The sequence below is a fragment of the Pleurodeles waltl genome, chromosome 2_1 (genome assembly GCF_031143425.1).
Source record: "Pleurodeles waltl isolate 20211129_DDA chromosome 2_1, aPleWal1.hap1.20221129, whole genome shotgun sequence".
Taxonomy (NCBI): Eukaryota; Metazoa; Chordata; class Amphibia; order Caudata; family Salamandridae; genus Pleurodeles; species Pleurodeles waltl.
In genome coordinates, this window is record NC_090438.1 from 333,664,740 (window position 1) to 333,690,422 (window position 25,683).

Genomic DNA, 25,683 nt, shown 5'->3' on the forward strand with positions numbered 1-25,683 from the left:
ACGAATCAATGCACGGAGCAGGAGAAACAACGCGCAGCATTGCTGACGGAGGCTGGGAGATCGCGACCCTCGCTGCTTGGTTTTTGGATCATCGTGCGGCTGGATTTCCGATGCAAGTACCGCTGGGCGTGTAAAAACAGCGCAAGGCCTGCCCGCACCCAAGAGTGCTGACCGGATCGACACACCGCTCTCCTGTGGAGAGAAGGAACGACGCGTCCGACCCGGCGAAAGGAGAAATTATGCAAGGTCCTGCTCGTGGGTGGATCGCAAGCCCTTTTTGACGCACACTCGCCCGTGCTGGGTTATTTTTGATGCACCCATGGTACCTTTTCACGCTAACAGTGTTAGTGTGTGTTTCAAACTACTTAAAGTCTCTTTTTACATTTTTGTTGATAACTTGACTGGTGTATTGGGGATTTCCTATTTTTCTCAACTGGTGTGTCATTTTGTAGTGTTTTCATTAAGTTACTGTGTGTGTTGGTACAAATACTTTACACCTAACACTCTGGCGTTAAGCCTACTGCTCGTGCCACGCTACCAAGGGGCTAAGCCAGGGTTAGCTGAGGGTGATTCTCTTTTATCCTGACTTGAGTGAGGGTCCTTGCTTGGACAGGGGTAACCTGACTGCCAAACAAAGACCACATTTTTTTATATATATATATATATATATATATATATATATATATACACACACACACACACACACACCTCCACATTTATATATATTCATAAACCAAAGGTTACAGGGCCGTTATAGTTAGACTCGCACAAGCCCAAAGAAATTCAGAAGTTATAGTCAGTTCTTTCAAGTAACTATAACTCGCCACCTAAGGTAACTATAACTTGCGACTTTGCCATGCAGTTTTCTTATCAATAATGTTATTGCAAATGTTGGAGTGATAATATCAAAGATACTTTACAAGATCTCATCATATCATATGTGGAGTAATTAGCTGGGCATGGCAAAGGCGCGAGTTGTAGGTACCTTAGGGATTTGTTTGTGAATCGCAAATTCTGAGTCACAAAACAAAATGTATAACAGTGTTACCCACACTGGGTCGCATTGACCTGCTGCATTAATATTCATGAGGCAGGTCGCAATTTGCGACCTATTTAGGAATGGCCACACTTACAGGGATGGTGGCCAGCTTGAGTCAGCAGACCACCATGTCTGCGACTGCTTTTCCAATAAAGCAGGGTTTTTTTATATTTTTTTATACGTAGCCAGTTTTCCTTAAAAGAAAAGAAAAATGAAGTTTTCTTTTCATAGCAGACAGTGGTCCGGGGGACCACAGCCTGCTCTGAAAAACACATTTTCATTATCATTCTCAAAGGGGAAGGGGCTCATGGGGACCCCCTTCCTGTTTTCCAAATGGGTTAACACCAATTTGAATTGGTGTTAACTGCTATTGTTTTGCAACCACATTCACAGTCACAAAACAATCATACATGGGCCTGCGGGTCGCAATTAGGAAGGGATGCCGCATGGGACGCCCCTTGCTAATTGCAAGTTGCAATCCATACTTTGCGAGTCAGTAACATGATGCCAACTCACAAAATAGGGATGGTGCATTGTAAAAGGACATTTTCTGGTCACAAACAGCAATTTTCGCACTATGCAACCGCAAAATCGTGTCATACATCTGGCCCTGAGTTACTTGTTTTTTTTTTGTTGTACTGGTAAGACCACATTACTAGTTTTTTTGTATTACTGGTAGTACCACATTACTAAATTACATGCTTGAGAGATTGCACTAGGAAGAAACAGGACATGTCCAAAACTACTTTATTTTTTATTAGTAACTGTAGAATTCTGTGCTCCATAGACGTGTCAAACTGCCATCAAAGTTGTATTAGTTTCTACGATGCAGACGGCAATTCTAAAATGTTGAGCATAAATCCAACAGTAAAAGATTGAAAAGTCCTCAACATAAAATGAGCAAATGTTGGTTGCTCTATTTTACTCCCAAATGTATGAACACGTTTTGCCCATCAGTGAGAAACCATTGTTTTAGATGCCATTCGGAGGGAGCGGGAAACTGGCGTCATGTTATTGCTACTTGTCCTGTTCTACAGAAATTATGAAACCAAGTAGTAATTTATCAGAGCTCATCTGTGAACAATACTCTGGTGTTACATCCTTCACTATTTTGCTTGAGATTATTAGTAATAAGAGTCCCTTTGTAAGTGAATATAGCTGGAGATTTGCCAGGCATTAATTGTTTTATTTTATCTGCATATCATATTTAGGCTATTTTTTTTTAACACAGTTAGAATGAATTTTGCAGCTAGTGTATTGGTGCGTTTTTTCTGCTCTTCTGTATACACTTTCATCTTAAGATGTTGCTGTATCTATTCAATATGTAGGTGTCCTGAGGTTGATACTACCAGTAAAAAATATTTTTTTTTAACAAAATAATATAATGGGTGAATGTGGCGAATTTTAAAGGGCTGTCATTGGTGATAGATGGGAATGCTATTACCCTTCCATCTGAGCTGGCGTTCGTGTTTGAGCTGCCTGTAAAGAGTTCAGTGGGTCTACAGCTTTCTTCTGAATTATTACGAGTCTCTAAATTCTTGTAATAGATGATGCCTATTTGTCCACTGTATTCCCAAAATGCATGCCAGGAATCCTGACAATGAGAAAATTCCTATTTGACAAATTTCAATAGGTTACAGTATTTGTTCTTGACCAGGGGAAGAGAAGGGATTGATATCCTGAAGTCGCACATTCATCAAAGGCAGGCCAACTCCACATTTGCTGCATTCTCCCTCTCACTGCTGCCGATTTCAGGCATGTATTTTGAGAATACACATGTTGAATAGGCTTCGCACATATACATCACCTATTCCAAGAAGCCAGAGACTTGCATATGTCCTGAAGAAAGTTCTAAGCCCACTGGACTCTTACCAGGCAGCTGAAACATATAGACCAGCTCAAGTGTATAGCTTGTTATTTAAAAAGCGATATGCCCATTAACAAATGATTTTTATTAACAGTAGGCAGAATGGATAAGCCCAGCAACCTTAACTCCAACAAGGCAGCTTCACAAGAAGCAGATGTCTTATCCTTGTTCTTCATCAAAGCTCAGTCTGAGGAAGGTCCCACATTTTACTCACCATCGTCCACTCCTCCTTTTCTCGAGGCATCTTTCCAGAAGCTCTCAAGACAGACATCCCTGCATTTCTAAATAAACCTACACTAGATGATCTCAACAACTACCAGCCCATCAGTCACCTACCTTCATTGGCAAGAGCATCAAAAAAACCCTCTACACTCACCTCTAGGACCACATCAATGCTAACCACCTTGTGCATAAATACGTCTCTGTATTCAGATCATGCTGCAGCACAGAGACCGCAACCTTACATTGTAGAAAACACCTTCCTGACCATAGATTTAGATGCACTCTGTTTCCTGATATTGCCAGGCAATGATTACACCCATAAACACCCTGGGATGTTGAATGGGATTCACAGGCAATGCCCTTTAACAGTTCTGCTCTTACCTTACCAAATGACACTGGTTTGGTCACATGGGCAGCTACAAGTACCAAAAGATATCCTTTTTGGAGTCACCTGTAGGGGGTCCATACTGAGCCATGTCATCTTCAACAACTACATAGAGCCCCTTGGGGCTTGACTTACATAAAACAGTATCAAAATTCACTCTTATGCAGACAATACACAAATCTATTTGAAAGTCACCACCACTCCAGGCATGCAGCGCTTCAAATATAGCCCACACCTTCCTCAAAACTGAATGTCCAGCAGCTACCCGGCGGTCAACCCCACCAAGACGCAATCCCTATCATTTACCAAGAGCATGCAAGAAATAATACACACCTACTTCAGTAACATGAATGATCCTAGCTTTGAACCCAAACTTTCATCAAGTGTCAAGTCATTTTATTTCACTCTGGCTCTCAACCTCAATGAGCACAATATCAAAAATGAAAGCTTGCCTGGTACCAGTTCCCTCTTAAAAATAAAGAGGAAATGTTTCTTGCACAAATTGGCTTCAGATCTGCTGTTAAAATCCTCAGACTCTCACATTTGAATGGGGTAATGCTCTGTTCCATGGCCCCCAGGCCATTGCCCCGCCTCTTAAGACCACCCTACATTCTGCGGCATGATGCTTCTTCATTCAGAAACTGAAGAAATATAATCACATCACCTCTATCCTGAAGAAACTCCATTGATTACCCTTACCAGTCGACAACCATTTCATAGCTGTCCATATATTTTATTTTACAAAACTATTGCAACCAGATCACCAGCTTATCTTGCATCTAAACACACCATCCCTGTTGACTCTTGGAACACCCACTCTAGGACCCCATCAGTTTGTAGCCAAAGACGTGTAAAATAGAAAGAAAAAGGTATTTTCCATCTATGCACCTAGGATCTGGAACAACATCCCTGCATACATACGGAGCATCCCAACACTGCTCCAAGTTAGGAAAATATTAAAGATGCACCTCTTTAAAAATAATTTCTTAATGCAACAAGAGTACACTTCTACTCCCAGAACCCAGCTACCTCGCCTATCGCTCAAAGACTGCACGAGTGCCCACACGTGTTAGCAGGCATCACTTCTGACAGTGATGCCAGAATAAGATTCATCCATCGTAAGTTTAATAACTAGAAGCAAATACATAAATTTCACTTACAATGCAAAACTGTGCTTCATTAACATATCAGACTATTTCTGATATTTAAATGTGGTTTCTGCTACCAAAACATGCATCATAGGCAGTCAAAATTAATGTTTCTTAGAAAGATCTTTAAAAGAAACTATTGTTAAAAAAAATCACTTAAGGCAATCAGAAATATTTTAAACACCGACTGTCGCTCGTTCTGAGAAACGTCCTAACACCAAAAAATTACCACGCTGAAAAATCAAGAATGGTTCTAACAAGAATATTGCGAGGAATGCACTTTGCTACTTTAAAACGTATCAACAGTCCCAATCGAAACTACGTTAACTTACGAAAGCCGTCAGATGTGTCCCTGAACGTAAGTGTTTGAACCTAAGAGGACATCGGTTTAAACGAACCGATTTGAATAAATTCAACCACCCTCTTTTAATTAACCATCATCACTCTTTCCCGGTCATAATGAATGTCGCTGTAAACGTACACACATCGTGATGGCACCCCCACCACTAGGGTTTGGGTGGTTAGCATTAACATTTTTACCAGGCAAAAAAAACTGGCTCTTTGTGTCTATATAAAAGAGTGGGGGACAAGACTGCAAGGCACAAAGGTAGGTTGCGTCACATACATGCTATTAAACACGATTCAGACTGGAGACTCTCGACTTGTAAAGCCAAAAATGCTTTTTATTTTAGCTGTATCCCGCCTAAAATGACCTTTTTCCAATTTTAATGGATGGGAAAAATAAACTCACCCGTTTTTTTTCACTAAACCCCCCCATTTCCTGTTGCGAAACGTTGACATGTATGGGAGCACAATATATACTTCACGCTGTCCAATCACCGGGAAAGCGAAAACAATTTTAGAACGAACCCATCCAATGAAGGACATTCACAGATTTCAGAAACGTAGCGTGGGGAATCATGGACTGATTCCCGAAGAGAGGTAGTTTTAAGCCGAACAAGCCATGAGACTGTAAAGAGATTTACATCGGCTGAAGTAGCCTGAGGACTCAACGCCGCTCAGAAAGATCTGCAGCAACTACAGCCATCACTTTCTCTGCACAAACTGAACTTATGACTGTCCTTCCAATCACACAAATTCCCTGTTCTTCCGCACACACCTGTGCATCCTTTGGAGTGCTCTTGGGAGCCGCCATATTTTCCTGCTCCAACACATCCGGAAACATGATGAATTGTGCTTCCGGGTCAGCCGGGGTCAGAGATTTCGAAGAATAGAAAGAGAGGTTTGCAATGGCAGCCGTGCTCAAGCTATGCTCTTCCAGTGACGTCACGTGGTAGCCATAGAGGCGGAGAATGTTCGCTGACATAGAAAAGGGACAATTATTTTAATTTTATACCCCTTAGTCAGAACTGCCTCCGGGCGGGACGGTGTTACGGCTAAAGCTGCTTGAAGTGAAGATGTAGGCAAAGTAATAACAAGCATTGGCATAGCCAATAGGTCTCGCTTTTGGGAGAGATTCTATTTTTGATTTCTCTATTCCACAGTAGCTGTGTGGATAGTAAGTGTAGATTGCTTTTTACATGGCAAGTGAAAAGATTTACCCCACCACTTCCAGCCTTACACAAACTAGAGCAAACTAACAAACTAGATCGCTAATAATAGCTGGCCCCAGAGAGTGGGTATGTTATCTAGGCTGGTTTTTTTTTTATATTGCATGCCGGAATCTGTAAACAATAGTTCTGTGGTGTCTAAGCCCTGAAAACGCGGTGGGCGTTACGCGACGCTGTACAAATAACTCACGCGACTCCGTGGTTATTTGCTCTGTTCGGTGCGGCCTTTCTGCGAGAGGAGCCTGTCCGCACGGGTCTCCGTCTCTGTGTCGCGGCTCCGATAACCCCCAAGCCACGCCTCTCTTTATTTTTATAGCTCCGGGCCGGAGGCCTCGGAGCAAACCAACAACTCTTAACAAAGAGGTGAAATCCCTCGGAAACATCCGGGGATTTCACCCGGGGTGTTACACAACACAAAACACCCCTCCTTGACACAGAATGTCGACTGGCCAGTTACATCACTGGCCAGCGACATTACATTCCTCCACAAAATGCAAAACAACAAAAACACACCACCCAGAATAATGAGTCAATAATCACACAAATGATCACGTAGACGGATGGAGGGACGTGGACCCTTATTATTCCGCGAACCATATCTGGTAGATCCGGATCGTTGAGACGCCACCTCAGTGGCCGGACCAGCAGTCACTTGTTCAATCGGGACAGACACAGGAGCACCCACAGTGCGACTCTCAGACCCACGCGGTGAAACGCCCTCTTCAGGCCCTACAAACACCGGACCAACCTCATCAGCATCACTAGCACCTTCTTCTCGAGTGTCTCTCGCATCATGAAACCTCTTAAACAGCGACACATTGCGGGTCACCGTATCACTACCACGCTGGGCAACCACAGCAGATCCATTCTGTTGAACAATTCTCCACGGGACCGAAGAAAACGGCGTACAAAACTTACTACCAGGCAGGGTTTGCTTTAGCAATACTTGATTACCCACTTTCAGGTCAGACGCTGTTGCTCGCCTAGCACGGCTGACCCATAGATTAGACATCCGCCGCTTCTCCTGAACCAAATCTCGGGCTATCTCAGGAGGAACCCAAGAAGAATGATGAGGAATAGCATCAATAGACGCCCTCCCAAAAGCGGCATGACTCGGTGCTAGGCTAGTGGTGGAATGAGGCGTCTGTCGATAGTTCAGTAGAAACGAGAAAATGGTGTATTCAACAATCTGGCCACCGCAATTCTAATCACCTTATTCAAAGTCCGCATGACCGCTCTACCTCCCCGTTGGCATGAGGCCAACGCGGGGTGAACCCGCGATGACGGGTGCCAGTAATCTTCAGATACTCAGCCAGTTCCTTGCTTTGAAAAGGTGGACCATTGTCGGTCTTATTCTCGGCGATAAGACCATGAGTGGCCATCGTTTTTTCTAACCCAGAAATCACCACCTCCGCCGTGAGGGCAGGAATAATTTCGACCTCAGGATATTTTCAGAAATCATCAATGATGACCATGGTATGGCGACCATCAGGCAAACTGCCAAAATCCAGACTCGCTGAGACCCAGGGACCTGTTGGGGTCGGCTCAGTCTCGATGGGAACAAGCCTGTTCGATTCACCAGTAGCTTGACACCAACGGCACGACCTAACCAAACGCTCAACCTTTTCGTCCAACAGGGGAAACCACACCTTGGACCGGAGGCGGCTCTTCGTTTTGACCATCCCTTGGTGGCCATTGTGTGCCAACTCAACGGCTTTGGCAGTGAAAGATGAAGGGATAACCAATCGACTTCCCCTCAACAGACACCCTTGAGAGTCAGTGGTGAGCTCATCCTTTACGCTATACAGACTTCCAATGACATGTTGAGACTCAATGTTCAACAAAGGCAATTGACCTTTGATACAGTGCCACTGAATATTCTGGATAGCTGTCATGATTTTCTGCAGGCACTCATCCGACTTAGTCGCTTGTATGATCTCACTCATAGTCATGGGCAAAGGCCGGGATCGATCGGTTACATATCTAACATATTCTTCAGTCTCTTTCGCTTCTTCAACCTCCACCTCTGAGGCACGTCTGGGATGTCTCGACAGATAGTCAGCCGGGTTTTCGGATCCCGGGCGATATTCTAACTGGCACCGATAATCTTGCAATTGTAGCATCCATTTCTCAATTCTCGGCGGTGGCTTGGAAGCGGTTCCATTGAACAGAGGAAGCAACGGCTTATGGTCAGTGGTCACAACAAACGGGTGGCCATACACGTAAATATGGAAATGCTTGCAACCCCAATGGACAGCAATAGCTTCTTTTTCAATTTGTGAATAACGCTGCTCGGTGTCAGTGAGTGAACGGCTGGCATAGGCAACAGGAGCCCACATACATTCTCCCTGTTCCTGCAGCAACACAGCACCTAAACCTTCTGGCCCAGCGTCAACAGCGACCTTGGTATTTTTCTTTGGATCAAAATATTTCAGCACAGTCTCGCTGGACAAAGCTTCTTTGATCTTGTCGAACGCTGTTTGTTCAGTAGACCCCCATTTCCAAGACTCAGAAGCTTTGATGAGATTCCTTAGAGGCTGGGTCAGGTTGGATAAATCTTTTATAAATGGACCACAGTAGTTTACCATTCCTAAGAAGCTTCTGACCTCCGTGACTGTGGTGGGCGGGGGCGCCTCCTTGATGTCGTTTACCTTCGCGGGATCCTGGGCAACCCTACTCTCCGAGAACGTGTAGCCGAGAAATTGTATCCTGTCTCTTAGAAATTCACACTTTTGGCGATGCAAGGTGAGTCCGGAATCCTGAATGCATTGTAGGACCTTCTGTAGTCGGGCGTTGTGTTCTGCAATGGTGGGGGCATGGACAAGAATATCGTCACTGACATTTATTGTTCCGGGCAACCCCACCAACAGCTCCTGGATAACGTTCTGGAATACTTCCGCAGCGCTTGATACCCCAAAACTCAGACGTTTATACATCCGGAGCCCCACATGTGTAGAGAAAGTCGTTATGTAACGGGACTCCGGGGCCTACACCAGCTGGTGGTACCCAGACCGGAGATCAAGCTTCGAGAACCACCTAGAGTCACTGAGCTCTCCCAAGATGTCATCAATCGTAGGGGTCAGGTGTCTTTCTCTCTTGATGGCAGCATTCGGGAGACGCATGTCCACATAGATTCTCACCTCGCCTGGTTGTTTGGGCTTCCGAGCTACCACAATGGGAGACACCCAAGGGGTGGGCCCAGAAACCTTCTCAATAATCCCGGCTTTCTCCAAATTGTCTAATTCTTTCTCCACCTGGGGTCGGAGATGGAACGCTACTCGCCGATGGCGGAGAGCTACCGGTTGGACTGTGTGATCAATGTGGAGTATGATCTCTCGGCCTCGGAGACAACCAATGCCATTAAATATTCCTTTGTATCGGGCTACCAACTCAGTCACAGATTCTTGGTGGATGCTGAGCGCGAACGTCACTATTTCTAACTCCTCCGCCGCCTGACAGCCTAATAGCATGCCAGTTCCTCCCTCCGTCACGTAGACCTTTGCCAATATGGAGTGCAGTCCATGGGTGATGGTGGTCTGGAACATACCTCTCAGGGAGAGGGGAGTGCTCTGTCCATATGCATATACCTTGACATTTGTCTTGGTTAGTGCTGGAGTCGGGGACATTTGGCAATGTTCTTCCGCTGCCAGTAGGTTAATGGAGGCTCCCGTATCCACTACAGCGACCACTTCATGGTGGCCCATGAGTGTCTGGCATTTTGGAAGTTGCGCTTGACGATGGCTAGTAGGTGTGACCGCGAATAAGGAGTGGACGACATGAATAACAGTTTCGTCATCATCCATGTCACTCCCTCGCTCTGATTTTTCAGGAGGGGTGTCTTCCAGCGCGATGTTGACGGCTGCCCCTCGGGTGCTTTTGGACCTGCAGACCTTTGCAAAATGATTCATCTTTCCGCAGCCAGAGCATACTTTTCCCCTTGCCGGACACTCGGAGGCTCGGTGTGGCACTCCCCCACAATACCCACACTGTCTGGGGCGTGTATTACTCACTTTTTGTGGGGTTTTCTTCCTGGGTGTCATGACTGCATTGGTGACCTCTTCTTTTATGGGACTCTACAATGCTGCCTCCATGTGTGAAGCCCTGGCTTTTGAGAGCTCCTTTGTGCGGCCCAGCTGTAGAATGTCCGGTAACGACTTTCCGGATTCCTCTAGGATGCGTTCCCTGAGGGGGAGGGAGGCACACCCTTGTATTAATTGTCCTCGGACTTCTTCGGTCTCATCATTAAATCTGCACGTGCCCGCTAGTTCTCTTAGCCTTAGGTGAAAGGCATCTAGCGATTCGTCCATCTGTTGCCTCGCTTGTCTAAATATAAACCTCTCATAATCAGTATTGACCATTGGATCGAAATGGCGGTTGAGGGCAGCTATGAGTGTCGTATGTGTTTTGGGCGCATCTTCCACAAGGTTTTTTGATATCTTATATATGTCCTTACCTCCTATGTGGATGAGCATGGCACGTTTCTGGTCATTTGCTACCTTCGTGGCCTCAAAGAATAACAACACTCTTTCTACCCATTCTCTCCACTTTGGCGCTTGCGTAGAGGGAGCCCCTTCTACCACAAATGGTTCTACTGGAGGTATTGCAGACATTGTGGCTGGGGTGATGTTAGATAGGTCTCTTGCCGCTGTGCCTGTGTTAAAAGTTACCTATTGTTGTTCCGTGCCTGATTACCGGCTATGGGGAGGGACACTTGTACTCACTGTGTCATGATATGCCCCCTTTTGTTTTCAGCTTCCATGTGGATTGTCCTTCTTATATTCAAACATGTCTTCCCGTGTTGTTCTCCTCTTCAACGGACAAAAGTGCGAGAGAATTTCAGTATAGGCGCTTTTTTGTTGTTCTTCTGTATATTGTATGTGTTTTCCTTTCCTTTTTTATTTTTTATTTTTGGGCTGCCCGCCCGCCGCACGAGCACCGTGATAGGCACGCGGCCGCAGTGGGGCTCGAACCCAAAGGCGTGGATTCGCCTACCTCGTTGCCAATTTGTGGTGTCTAAGCCCTGGAAAGGGCTTAGACACGCGGTGGGCGTTACGTGACGCTGTACAAATAACTCATGCGACTCTGTGGTTATTTGCTCGGGTCGGCGTGGCTGGGTGCGGCCTTTCTGCGAGAGGAGCCCGTCCGCACGGGTCTCCGTCTCTGTGTCGCGGCTCCGATAACCCCAAGCCACGCCTCTCTTTATTTTTATAGCTCCAGGCCGGAGGCCTCCGAGCAAACCAACAACTCTTAACAAAGAGGTGAAATCCCTCGGAAACATCCGGGGATTTCACACGGGGTGTTACACAACACAAAACACCCCTCCTTGACACAGAATGTCGACTGGCCAGTTACATCACTGGCCAGTGACATTACAAGTTCCACAAGTTCCGAATTCAAACACAAATGATCAGTATGAGTTGCTTCAAAAAAAGCTGCTTTGCTATGGAATTACCGCATCAATTTGAGGTGTTAGTTTTGTTTTTACAGATTGTGTGTTCCATTAATAATCTCTGAGGCGACGGCATATTCTGAAGTACGGAATATCTCATAAAATTAGAAATTTCCTAGCTATCGTGAAGGAAAGTTTAAATTCTATTAAGGACACAGAGGCGAGGATTATGCAGATCTTTCTTCACTTTTTATTAATAGCAGGTTCAAAGTTCAACACAAAAAACATTAGAACCACAAATCCCATGAGTCCGTCGTCATGGTAACCAAAGTCCAATGAACACCATTAACACCGACAGTATAAATGCCTAATAAAACGTCATCCGCCCTCGCCTTCACTGCAAAGGGACATCCAAACTTCATGTGGTCGCTGCCTCCGGACCTAAGAGAAATCGTACACAATATCAGATCATCTAAAACAAACCTGAGAATTACATCTGAAACCAAAGAACATGAAGCATTCATGAAAATAATATACAAAATAGGTTTCACGCATGTAATCTAGTACATGAATAGCGTGCCCCCAAACCGGGTGAATACCCCGCAAAAGCACATACTGACACAGTTTGAGAACATTCTCAGAAAAACATATCAAGATATACCACCTTAGAACGAGATCCAACCTGTCCTCTTCGGGTGGGGAGGAACAGATCAAGTGCCGGGTGAGATAATCCTCGCCTCTGTGTCCTTAATAGAATTGAAACTTTCCTTCACGATAGCTAGGAAATTTCTCATTCTAGAACAGGACCGGAGGCGAGGATTATGCATGTTCAAAGCTTACTTACCACCAATGAGGTTGCCTCATTGTAGGAAGTTGGCTCTGTATGTGCTATTTCAAAGTAAGGAATAGCATGCACAGAGTCCAAGGGTTCCCCTTAGAGGTAAAATAGTGGTAAAAATAGATAATACTAATGCTCTATTTTGTGGTAGTGTGGTTGAGCAGTAGGCTTATCCAAGGAGTAGTGTTAAGCATTTGTTGTACATACACATAGACAATAAATGAGGTACACACACTCAGAGACAAATCCAGCCAATAGGTTTTGTTATAGAAAAATATATTTTCTTAGTTTATTTTAAGAACCATAGGTTCAAATTCTACATGTAATATCTCATTTGAAAGGTATTGCAGGTAAGTACTTTAGGAACTTTAAATCATAAAAATTGCATGTATACTTTACAAGTTATTGACAAATAGCTGTTTTAAAAGTGGACACAGTGCAATTTTCACAGTTCCTAGGGGAGGTAAGTTTTTGTTAGTTTTACCAGGTAAGTAAGACACTTACAGGGTTCAGTTCTTGGTCCAAGGTAGCCCACCGTTGGGGGTTCAGAGCAACCCCAAAGTCACCACACCAGCAGCTCAGGGCCGGTCAGGTGCAGAGTTCAAAGTGGTGCCCAAAACACATAGGCTAGAATGGAGAGAAGGGGGTGCCCCGGTTCCGGTCTGCTTGCAGGTAAGTACCCGCGTCTTCGGAGGGCAGACCAGAGGGGTTTTGTAGGGCACCGGGGGACACACAAGCCCACACAGAAATTTCACCCTCAGCAGCGCGGGGGCGGCCGGGTGCAGTGTAGAAACAGGCGTCGGGTTCGCAATGTTAGTCTATGAGAGATCTCGGGATCTCTTCAGCGCTGCAGGCAGGCAAGGGGGGGGTTCCTCGGGGAAACCTCCACTTGGGCAAGGGAGAGGGACTCCTGGGGGTCACTTCTCCAGTGAAAGTCCGGTCCTTCAGGTCCTGGGGGCTGCGGGTGCAGGGTCTCTCCCAGGCGTCGGGACTTTGGATTCAAAGAGTCGCGGTCAGGGGAAGCCTCGGGATTCCCTCTGCAGGCGGCGCTGTGGGGGCTCAGGGGGGACAGGTTTTGGTACTCACAGTATCAGAGTAGTCCTGGGGTCCCTCCTAAGGTGTTGGATCTCCACTAGCCGGGTAGGGGTCGCCGGGTGCAGTGGTGCAAGTCTCACGCTTCTTGCGGGGAGCTTGCAGAGTTCTTTCAAGGCTGCTGGAAACAAAGTTGCAGCCTTTCTTGGAGCAGGTCCGCTGTCCTCAGGAGTTTCTTGTCTTTTCGAAGCAGGGGCAGTCCTCAGAGGATGTCGAGGTCGCTGGTCCCTTTGGAAGGCGTCGCTGGAGCAGGATCTTTGGAAGGCAGGAGACAGGCCGGTGAGTTTCTGGAGCCAAGGCAGTTGTCGTCTTCTGGTCTTCCGCTGCAGGGGTTTTCAGCTAGGCAGTCCTTCTTCTTGTAGTTGCAGGAATCTAATTTTCTAGGGTTCAGGGTAGCCCTTAAATACTAAATTTAAGGGCGTGTTTAGGTCTGGGGGGTTAGTAGCCAATGGCTACTAGCCCTGAGGGTGGGTACACCCTCTTTGTGCCTCCTCCCAAGGGGAGGGGGTCACAATCCTAACCCTATTGGGGGAATCCTCCATCTGCAAGATGGAGGATTTCTAAAAGTTAGAGTCACTTCAGCTCAGGACACCTTAGGGGCTGTCCTGACTGGCCAGTGACTCCTCCTTGTTTTTCTCATTATTTTCTCCGGCCTTGCCGCCAAAAGTGGGGCCTGGCCGGAGGGGGCGGGCAACTCCACTAGCTGGAGTGTCCTGCTGGGTTGGCACAAAGGAGGTGAGCCTTTGAGGCTCACCGCCAGGTGTGACAATTCCTGCCTGGGGGAGGTGTTAGCATCTCCACCCAGTGCAGGCTTTGTTACTGGCCTCAGAGTGACAAAGGCACTCTCCCCATGGGGCCAGCAACATGTCTCGGTTTGTGGCAGGCTGCTAAAACTAGTCAGCCTACACAGATAGTCGGTTAAGTTTCAGGGGGCACCTCTAAGGTGCCCTCTGGGGTGTATCTTACAATAAAATGTACACTGGCATCAGTGTGCATTTATTGTGCTGAGAAGTTTGATACCAAACTTCCCAGTTTTCAGTGTAGCCATTATGGTGCTGTGGGGTTCGTGTTTGACAAACTCCCAGACCATATACTCTTATGGCTACCCTGCACTTACAATGTCTAAGGTTTTGTTTAGACACTGTAGGGGTACCATGCTCATGCACTGGTACCCTCACCTATGGTATAGTGCACCCTGCCTTAGGGCTGTAAGGCCTGCTAGAGGGGTGTCTTACCTATACTGCATAGGCAGTGAGAGGCTGGCATGGCACCCTGAGGGGAGTGCCATGTCGACTTACTCGTTTTGTCCTCACTAGCACACACAAGCTGGCAAGCAGTGTGTCTGTGCTGAGTGAGAGGTCTCCAGGGTGGCATAAGACATGCTGCAGCCCTTAGAGACCTTCCTTGGCATCAGGGCCCTTGGTACTAGAAGTACCAGTTACAAGGGACTTATCTGGATGCCAGGGTCTGCCAATTGTGGATACAAAAGTACAGGTTAGGGAAAGAACACTGGTGCTGGGGCCTGGTTAGCAGGCCTCAGCACACTTTCAATTGTAAACATAGCATCAGCAAAGGCAAAAAGTCAGGGGGCAACCATGCCAAGGAGGCATTTCCTTACACTCATGGATCGGTTTAAAATAGAATCTCTTGAAAACCGACTCCGAGGACCAATCCGCTGCGTTCATGATGTCCTCCAGCCTACCGCCTACCTGTACGTCTTTAGAAGCCATAGCACCTCTAGTCGAGTGGGCTCCAAAAACCTGAATGTCCACACCAGCCTCAGCTAGGATCCATCTGATCCACCTAGCGATGGTAGGCGAGGAAATCGCTCTAAACGGTTTCTTCAGGGAAATGAGTAGCTGGCATTCCCCCAGAGGATGAAGGGGAGCTGACATCTCTTTGTATGCCTTTAGGCATCGAACCACGCATAACTTAGGAGCGAACGAACAGAAACGCCGGATAGGACACTGATCTGGTATTACATTTAGTCCTACGGGAGATCGTAAAGGTTACTCCCTCTGGAGAAAAAACTCTGTCCGAGACGTCCAGAGCTCGGACGTCCGACACCCTCTTACAGGAAATGAGGCACAACAACATGGCCAATTTAGCCGATAACGTTTTACGAGAAAGGAAAGAATTGTCCTGCCAGGAGGATAGCAACCGCAAAACGAGGTTGACATCCCAAAGTTCTGAATATCTGGGTTGAGGTGGATGGGCTAGACGAATGCCCTTGAGAAGCTTGCACACCCACAGGTGAGCTCCCACTGGCTGGCCTTCCAAAGGAGGGTGACCTGCCGAAATAGGCGACCTAAAAGAATTCACAGTGCAGTATGACAGACCTGAGGCGGCCAGTTCGGCCAAAAAATGTAACACATCTGTAATGTGGGCCCCCACGGGATCGGTATGTCTGTCCAAACATCAGCGAGTCCAGCGAGACCAGGCTGATTTGTATCTCTTACCAGTCCCTGGAGCCCAGGCTTGAGAGATGAAGGTTTGAGCATCTTGTGAAAGTCGGCAATCGTGCCAGCGGTTCCTGAAATCCTCCAGGCTGCCAGCTGCAGATGACCCTGCAGCACCATCGGGTGGTACTGACCCATGGAATCCCAAAGGGTCGGGAACCACGCCTGAGAGCGCCAAAGGGGAGTCACCAGGATAATCGTGCTTGCTGGCGACGCACTTGAGACAGAACTCTCGGAATTAACAAAAACGGGGAAACAGCGTACCCCAGAAACGGACTCCAGGTCTGTTGAAAGGCATCCACAGCCTCCGTTCCCGGGTCGGGGCGCCAACTGAAATAGCGCAGCAGATGCGCATTCCACCGGGATGCAAAGAGGTCCACCGCGCAAGGACCCCAATAGGACATGAGCGCTTGAAAAGTTCTCGGATCCAGCTGCCAGTCGCAGGAATCCGTTAGATACCTGGAGTTCCAGTCCGCCGTGGCGTTCTGGATGCCAGGGAGATACTCCGCCGTGACTGATATCTGGTGCGCCAGACAGAAATGGCAGAAATCTTTCGCTAGTTCTGCCAGTGCCTGAGATTGGGTGCCCCCCAGGCGGTTGATGTATTGAATCGCCGATACGTTGTCCATCCGTAGGAGTACGACACAAGAGACCCTGTCCCGAGTCAGGGACTTGATCGCAAACGAACCCGCTAGGAGCTCCAAGCAATTGATATGCAGGCTGAGTTCCTGGGGCGTCCAACGACCGCCGAAGGAAAGATCCCTGCATCGGGCTCCCCAGCCTTGCAGACTGGCATCCGACTCTATGACCAGATCGGGAGAGGAACCAAAGATGGCCCTGCCGTTCCAAGCCTCCATGTGGTCCAGCCACCATTGTATCTCCGTCCTGGCCTCCGAACTGGGAGCTATTCTTTCGGAGTAAGTCAGCCCCCGGCGAAGATGATGCGCTTTGAGGCGTTGGAGAGCCCTGTATTGAAGTGGGCCTGGAAAAATGGCCTGAATCGATGTGGACAGTAAGCCCACTACTCTGGCAAGTTGGCGAAGCGAGATCTTGTCCCTCCTCAATACAATCCTCAGTTCCTTCTTGATTTTTGTAATCTTTTGGAACGGAAGACTCAGAGCGGCCGCCTGGGAATCTATTAGGAAACCCGAAAAGGTCATTGCCTGCGAGGGGATCAGATCGGACTTCTGGTAATTGATCACGAACCCCAGATCCTGCAACAAGGCAATAGTCATGTTCACATTGGATATGAGATGAGTCTTGGACTGATCCATCAAAAGGATATTGTCCAGGTAAATAATGAGGCGGAGTCCCTGAGAACGAAGGAATTCCACCACCGGTTTGAGGAGTCTGAAGGGAAGAGAGGTGAACTCGAATATCTGTTGTCGCCACCGAAATTGCAGGAACCTGCGATGAGGGGGGAAAATGGGGACTCTGAGGTAGGCGTCCTTGAGATCGAGACGAACCATCCAGTCCCCTTGGAGTAAGATGTCCCGCAGGAGGTGGATACCCTCCATTTTGAAGTGTCAATAGACCACCCACTCGTTTAAAGAACGCAGATTGATCACCGAGCGAAAACCTTTGTCTTTCTTTTCGACGAGGAAAAGATTGCTGATGAAACCCCGTGGGTGGAGCAACGCAGGACAAATAGCGCCTCTGCGTAACAACTCCTGAACCTCTGCGTCTATGAGGTTGGAGTCTGACTCCGAAAACATCATGGGCCTGGGCATCACTTCCTGAACCGGAGTCCCCCAGAACTCTATGTGGAAGCCTGACACTGTTTGTAAGACCCATGCGTCTGAGGTGAGGAGTTCCCAGTTGCGTTTGAACAATCAAAGTCGGCCTCCCCAGTTCTTGAGGGAAAAAAGGGGTAATCCTTACCCGAGGCTCCTCCTGGGGCGTTGGCTGCTCCGCGGGCTCCTCTGCTTGCTTTACTTCTTCCTTTACCCCTGTTGGGGAAGAATGTTCCCTGGTGACCGTCTCGCCAACCAAACTGTCGGACAGTTCCAGGGCCTTGGTGGAATTGGCGGCCGGAAGAGCGACCCCTTCCTCGTCCAGCCCCTCCAAAAACCTTCCCCGGGAAGATCTTCTTTATTGATGATTGAGCTTTATCAAGGGCCGAAAAAGTGGCCACGAATTTCCCGAGCTTCTTGACAAAGGTGTTGCCGAACAGATGACCCTGTGCCACCGCCCCCTGCCTCCGAAGTTGACAGTTCCCCCAACTTGGGATCAATTTTGATGAGCAGGAAGCGGCGCCTCTCTGCTGATATAGCGCAGTTGGCATTGCCGAGAAGGCATAATGCCTTCTGGGCCCAACCCACAACAACATCCATCTGGAGAGGTGTATTTGACATTTTGGCCCGCTCGGCCAATTGAATAATTTGGGTCAGAGGCCCAACGACGTCCAGGAGCTTATCCTGGCATGCCCGCCAAGACCTATCAATCCCTTTTTTAGGATCCTTCACGTACTTTCCAAAGAAGGTACACATTTTAGGGTCTATATCTGGAGTAGAAGTTACTCTATCCGGGAGAGTAGAGCGGGGGCACTCAGCCCTGAGCCGCGCCCGAATATCCTTATCCAAAGGTTGGCGAAGTTTACTCGCCACATAGTCTGCCACTTTCGGGTCCAGGTGCCACTCAGATGAGCGGGGGTGGTAGATCCCCTCCGGCTCAAACATGTCGGTGTCCGAATCCCCCGGATCCCGAGATTCCGGGATAGAGGCCCCCGGGCGCCAAGGACGTCCCATTTCCACCTCCTCCACCGAGGAGGAGTCTCCGTCAGAGTCATCCACCATGCTCGCTGAAGACCCCACAAGGAGGTCCGATTTGGGGTGCCACTTGTCACCAGTAACCCCGGGCAGAGAGCCCTTGTGGGAGGGTAAACACAAATGCGTGCGCGCACACTTACTGTGCAGCGCAGAAAAAACATCAGTTTCCCCGAGGGGTTCTGCTGCACGCTTGCGTGATTTCTTGGGGGAAGCCCCTTGGGCGACTCCCGTCACCCCCGTCATGCCTGGCCCCTTAGAAACTTGTTCGGCCAACTGCGCCATGCTCTCCTTAATAGAAGAGAGAGCCTGCGCAATGGCCTGTGACAATACGACAACCACCCCAGGGGGAAGGATGCGTAGCGAAGGGGTCTCCGAAGACATGAGGGGAAAAGAGTCTGGGTCTTGGGCAGGTTGCATACTGTTAAAGGTGGCAAGACAGGAGAAAAGAAAAAAATATGCGCCCCAAAACCTTCCGGGGAAGCCCCCTCACACTCCTGTCACAAAAGAGGCTTGAGAACTCACCAGCCTGACCCACAGAACAAACAGGAAAAAACCCGTATGTTAGTGGAACACGAGAGCGTACATCCCGCTCTAGGTAGACTCAACCCAAAGGTGTCAAGTGAGGATGAAAAAAATACAGGGCAGAGGCAAAAAAACTGTCCAAATGCCCTACGCGTTGATAGAAACACAGCGCCGAGCGTGAAAACGACTCGCGCGCTTAACGCGTATGAAAAATCGGGACGTGCGCCCTCTAGAGGGCCCAACACGTCACCGCAGTTAGACGCGCTCGGGCTGTCAAAAAGCCTACCGCGCGCGAAGCAACAGCGTTGCTACAACAAGAAAAACACTGTAAGAAGCGATAACAATGACGCGCAAGGTCAAAACATCAAATACACTACTAACAAATAGAGCTCAGAGGCAGAAAAGGCACTTATCTGTCACCGCGAGTAGTGAAGAAAGAGGGCAGATGACGTTTTATTAGGCATTTATACTGTCGGTGTTAATGGTGTTCATTGGACTTTGGTTACCATGACGAAGGACTCATGGGATTTGTGGTTCTAATGTTTTTTGTGTTGAACTTTGAACCTGCTATTAATAAAAAGTGAAGAAAGATCTTCATAATCCTCGCCTCCGGTCCTGTTATAGAATAAAAGATTTTGTTTTTTCTCTCATGCCTTTACCAAAATAAGGTTGTGTGTGAGTAGAAGCACATCTACTCGCACCACTTAAAAAAATAATTATTTTCAAAAGTCAGCGTTGGCTGAGAACCACCTTTTAATGTGCAGAATATTTTTCATGAAGCCCCCTCTATAGAGAAAAAAATGCTCTCTTTACCAGCCCTGCGCCTCTCATGATCACCAGCAATAGGCATTCTAGAAGAATGTCTGATTTCTGGCCGGGTGGTCACATTTAACAGCTAGATTTAATTGGAATATTAAGCGAAGTTGTGTGTGTTTGCACTTTTTTGTCTTTATTTGTATGTGTGTGCCAGCATGCGGTGTGTGCGGGCCCATGCATTGTTGTGTTTTTGAAGATCCTGGAGGGGTGGGAAGGTGGCAATCTTTTTATGTAATATTTTAGTCCTTTAAAAGATAAAACAAAGTTAAGTTTTCCAAGTTAAAAGTAGCACCCAGGTTTCATATTGGGAAGCTTTTTAATGAGGATGTGAATTAATAATTATGATAAGGTATTAAATTGTTTCTTAGTTTAGATGGGGACCATGTCCTTGCTAGACACTGCTGGAAGACAGCAAGGCATTTACCCCACATCTCTGGCCCAGCAGAAAAAAAGGGGCGACCCCTTTTATTCCAAGATGTGCTGAAATAGTAACACAAAATATGTGCACGTTTTGCATAATAAAAAAACAAAAAAAAAAACAGTAAATTAACCTTCGAACTGTTCAGGAACATATTCAAGAAACACTGACACCAGTGCAACTTCTAAATAACTATTTTACACTTCTTTTGTTGTTTGTATACTATGATGTCGGGAAAAGGGTCATTTGTAAATGTACATTTATGAACTAAGTGTGAGACAAAATCATTTGGCTGTGGCCACGTATTTTAGATGGAGAAAACTCAATGTTACTCACTCTAGGCAAAGTTCAAAATATTTACTGGTGCCCTCGTGGCAGGCAACAATGGAGCTGGTTAAACGCGTGCAAAAGACATTCTGCTTTTGTCTGCATGTCATGTGTTCCAATCCTGGCACGGTCAAGCCAGTTCTCTAGTTCCCCAAGGTCTAGCGTCATGGTAGCGCCTCTTACTTATAGCACAAAGAAAGGGTGAAGGGCGTTAAAAGGTGTTCTTAAATAACAAGTTAAGTTATAAAATGCTGCAAAATAAATTTTCTAATTTTGGGCATGATATTGTTATGTTGTGCATGGGAAAATTCACTGAAAGTGGTGGCTGCTTGTGTGCGGCAGTTAAGAGCTCTGCAATTGACGTAGCGGGGTTGCATTTCTAAGGGAAACACAGTGGATCTCTGCAGAAGTCTTTCGTTCCATAAATCAGCTTTTTGTGACTGTTATAACAGCAAATTAGTTCTGCACATCAAATTTTAGATTTTCAGGTGAAATGGGATTGAACAGAGCAAAGCAACATGGAAAGGGTTTTGTACCTCGGAGGCCCGAGATGAAAAAAAATTCTGTTTGAAAACAAACATTGATACCCAAGTCCCGGCAAGAATAACAGCATGAAATCAGTCTGAATGCACAGCTGAGGCGCATGCGCGTAGCCTCCCGGGAGTCCCTGCAGTGCCGTTGAGCAGCTCTGGGCACCATGCTGATGAAAGAAAGGCACAAGATTCCAATCAAGCTGGACTTTGAAAAGTAGGAGGAGCAGCTGTGCGAAGGAGAGAAAGAAACAAGCAGCCACAGCTGCCAGAGCAGGAAACAAATTAAACGCGCATTTCAACTGCAATGGCTCTCGCCTTCGCTCGAGTTAGAGCTATTAGCGTTTTCTTGCCGCACAAACTGAAAATAAAAAGTAAAACAGATGAGCCGTGAGCTCGCAGACACAGACAAAAGGAACAAGCATTTGCAATGCAAGAACAGAAAATGCGCGAGGGAGAGTAATGAATGGAATAAACAAAGTCACACATGACTGCAGATAAAAATAAGTAATAGACTAGAGCCCTGTTAACAGAAACAGACTGGAGCCACTTAAACATCCAGCGCTCTGGTCAGATGCTATTAGCCTAAGAAAAGAGTAATCCCTAAGCATATGCTACATAGGCACAAGTGGAAGGGTACAAGTACTAGGGCCTGGCTCCGGGGAAGTGTACAACTGTGGAAAAGGTGGGACAAAGAGCACGGATTGACCACTAGCAAGCAAGGATTTTTTAAGGACACTGAAACACACCAGTGAAAAAGCAGAGACCCCACATAGAAGTATAGAAGTATATACTAAAGTATATACAAGATGTCTCGAATGCTCTACCTAAAAATACACTTATGCTTTATTTGATCCAGCTGTCAATAGGAACCTCCTCGCCCGTTGTTCCATCCACCGTAACTGTGTCATTCCTGGAATGTAGTGACCCCACAACCAGTGGTCACTTTTTTATTTAAAGTTTAATCAGCTTTATTACGGAATATGAAAGAAAATCCAACAAAATTCCATCAACACAGGAAATAGTAACAGTACAAAGCTAATAAGCAATATATAGAGAAAAGCTGTTTACAATTTTATAATTCAAGGGAGAAGGAAGGACATAAAAAGGGGAAGGGGAATACAATTCAACATTTTAAGATCAAGTAGGTAGATATAATATATAAGCATAATGAGAAAAACCAGAACCATGTTACTGAGAAAAGAACAGAGCTAAATAAATATATTACAGTGGTTTAAAATTCCAGACCTAATGGATTCATCACATTGTTTAATGTCATTATTGAGAATGTAATGTGGACCAATACAAATCCCTATTCACTAGAGGTCTACAAACAGAAGCAAAAATAGTATCTAAACTATGATAATGGCAAACATTATTCTACCAAGCTGCAAAGGATATGCAAGAGGAGGAGTTCCAGTTAATTGTAACTTGTTGAAAAGCTAAGGCTAAGATAAGATCAAATAATCTTTTGTCACGGGTATATAATTCAATTTGATCTGAAAGGCTACATAAAACATTTGATATAATTGACATGGGGCATTTTATTCTAAAAATAACAGAAGTGGGCCCAAACGTTTTGCCAAAAAATGGCACAAGGTGGACATAAAAAAAGGATAAGAAGCAGATCACCTTTCGGGTAATGACATGACCAACAGGCAGGGCTAGCTATAATACCAAATTTGGCTAGGGATGTTGGTGTATGATATAGCCTACGAGAAAGAGAATCATGTGGGGGAGGGAATAAAAAACATAGATTCAGTGGTAGAGGCTGATCTTGAAATTTTAAAGATTCTGGACCTCCTGGAATCCTCTTTATTTCTTGTGGTGGGGTTGTATGGATTCCATTAAAATGATTATTATTCCCATTGTTTTATACATTTTATCTATACTCCAGTTCATATACCAGATATTTACTTTAAAAACAAGTGACTCACTTCTCTCCAAATTCCTCTGGAATAAGAAAAAATCTCATAAGGATTGAACATTTGTGTAAAAATGATCGAGGACAGTCAAAAATCACTTGTAATTGAAATAAAGAGGATTCCAGGAGGACAATAGTTTGTCAATTCTATTGATACAATCCTTCATATTTATTTTTACAGATTCTACAACCGAGTTAGTAAACCAAATGCCCAAATATTTTATTTTAGAATTATTCCAATAAAACCCAGTCAAGTCAAAGGAATGCTTAGTTCAAAATTTTGTGAGGGGCATAATTTCGGTCTGAATTAATTTTATAACCAGAGACAGATGAAAAACCTGAAAGCTCTTTAATTAAAGCAGGTATGGAAATATCATGATTAGAAAGGAAAAGAAGAATATCATCTGCATAAGCAGATAGTTTTAGGTGTTTATCACCATACTGAAAATCTGATATAGAGGCGTTTTCCTGGATATGAGAGAGGAAAGGTTCAAGGGATAAAACAAATTAAAGAAGCCATAAAGGGCACCCTTGACAAACCCCTTGTTGCAAAGAAAAATAGTTAGATACACGAGCGTTAATTAATACTGCAGTATGAGAATCTGTCTAAACCTACGGAAGTGACAGATATAATTTTGGGTACAAAGTCATACCATTTCAAAACTTTGAGTAAAAAAGACCAGCTTACTCTGTCAAAGACTTTTTCAGCATCTATAGAAATAGCTGCAAGAGAATATGAAAGAGAAGCTGCTTTATTTAATACATAAAAAATAAACGAGAATTATCTGAAGTTAATCTACCTTTAACAAAACCACATTGTTCTTTACCAATTAATTTGAGCAAAAAGGATTCAATACGAATGGCTAGTAATTTGGCAAAAATTGTATAATCTACATTCACAAGAGATATTGGGTGATAGTTCTTACGTTGTATGGGATCTCGTCCATCTTTATGTCTTAGGCAGATAGTAGCTTCTTGAAAAGTGCCACCAGTCTTGCCAGTAAGGAAAGAAAATTGAAAGAGTTGTAAAAGTTTAGGCATCAAAAGATTGGAAAAACTTAGATAAAATGCTACGGTAAACCCATCAGGTCCAGGTGACTTCCTTTTTTTCATCAAGTTAAGGGCTTTGAGTAATTCTGTAATTGATAAATCAGCTTCAAGAAGATCAAAATTCAATAATGGCTGGGAAGGAGGAGAAACAGAGTTAAGATATGAATCAATAGAAGTAGAATGAATGGGATGCTCCGAAGTATATCAATTTTTGTAGAATTTTGTGAATTCAGTTAAAATTTCACCCTCTTGAAATAAAAGTCTCCCATCTGATGATTGAATAGATTCAATAAAAGAGCACTTCTTACATATTTTCAAATAATTGGCAAAAAAGTTCCTGATCTTTTATGACCATCATAATAACGGGCACTACTACGTAAAAATACGGAGGAAGCTTGATCAGTTGATTTTTTATTAAAAGCTAATTTGGCCTGAACTAGTTCACGTAGCAAAGAATCTGTAGCTGAGGAATAAAATGTATGTTCTAAATGTTTAATATTAGATAATTAGACTTTCTGCTGGTGAGCAAAACATTTCTTTTCTTTTTCTTTAAGACAAAATCTATGCTAAAACCACAAGCTGAGGCTTTAAAGGAGTCCCAAATCAATTGTGGAGATGTGTAGGAAGTGGTATAAAATAAAAATAACTCTTACTGAAAAAGACAAAAGAAAGGGAAATGTTTGGATCCAACAAAAGAGAATTATTGAATCTCCATCTAGGAGACTTGGGATGTGATCGAACCAGATTTAAATCGGCAACAACAGGGGCATGGTCAGATATCACTATAGGTTCAATAGAGGCAGAGATAAGGTTCTGTCTTAATGAGTTGCTAAGAAAAATATAATCTAGGTGAGAAAGAGAACCATGTGGGGGGGGGAATAAAATGAATACTCTTGAACAGTGGGATTACATAATCTCCATGCATCAGCTAAAGAATTCTGGGAAATGGTGCTTATGAGGCTTATTTGGAAGAATGCGAATTTGAGACCTTCGGTCCATAAAAGGGTCCATAATCTGATTACAATCACCACCTAAAATAAAAAACTCATCTTTATGTTGAAGACGTTTCTTAGCCATATTAGGCCAGAACAAAAGATCTGGTTGAGTTGGGCCATATACAGTGAGAACAGTCAACGGAATATCATTTATAAGTAATTTTACACACAACCATCTACCTTCAGAATCATTTTCTTGAGACAGAACAATGCAATTCAACTTTTTGTAACATAGAACAACTACTCCATTTTTCTTAGTAGAGGTGGGAGAAACAACAACTGATCTTACCCAATTTTGCTTGAATTTTAATGCCTCCTTTTCT

At 45.3% G+C, this 25,683-nt stretch overlaps 1 protein-coding gene across 1 annotated transcript in view; it reads right to left on the bottom strand.

The window, feature by feature from the left end:
• TAF9B (TATA-box binding protein associated factor 9b) overlaps nt 1-5,929 on the bottom strand; it is a 113,506-nt gene extending 107,577 nt beyond the window's left edge. The window contains exon 1 of the mRNA XM_069212560.1: nt 5,782-5,929. Coding sequence (XP_069068661.1) covers nt 5,782-5,847 — 66 coding nt within the window. The 5' untranslated portion in view covers nt 5,848-5,929. The remainder of the gene's footprint in view (nt 1-5,781) is intronic.
• Nucleotides 5,930-25,683: the final 19,754 nt, after the last annotated feature.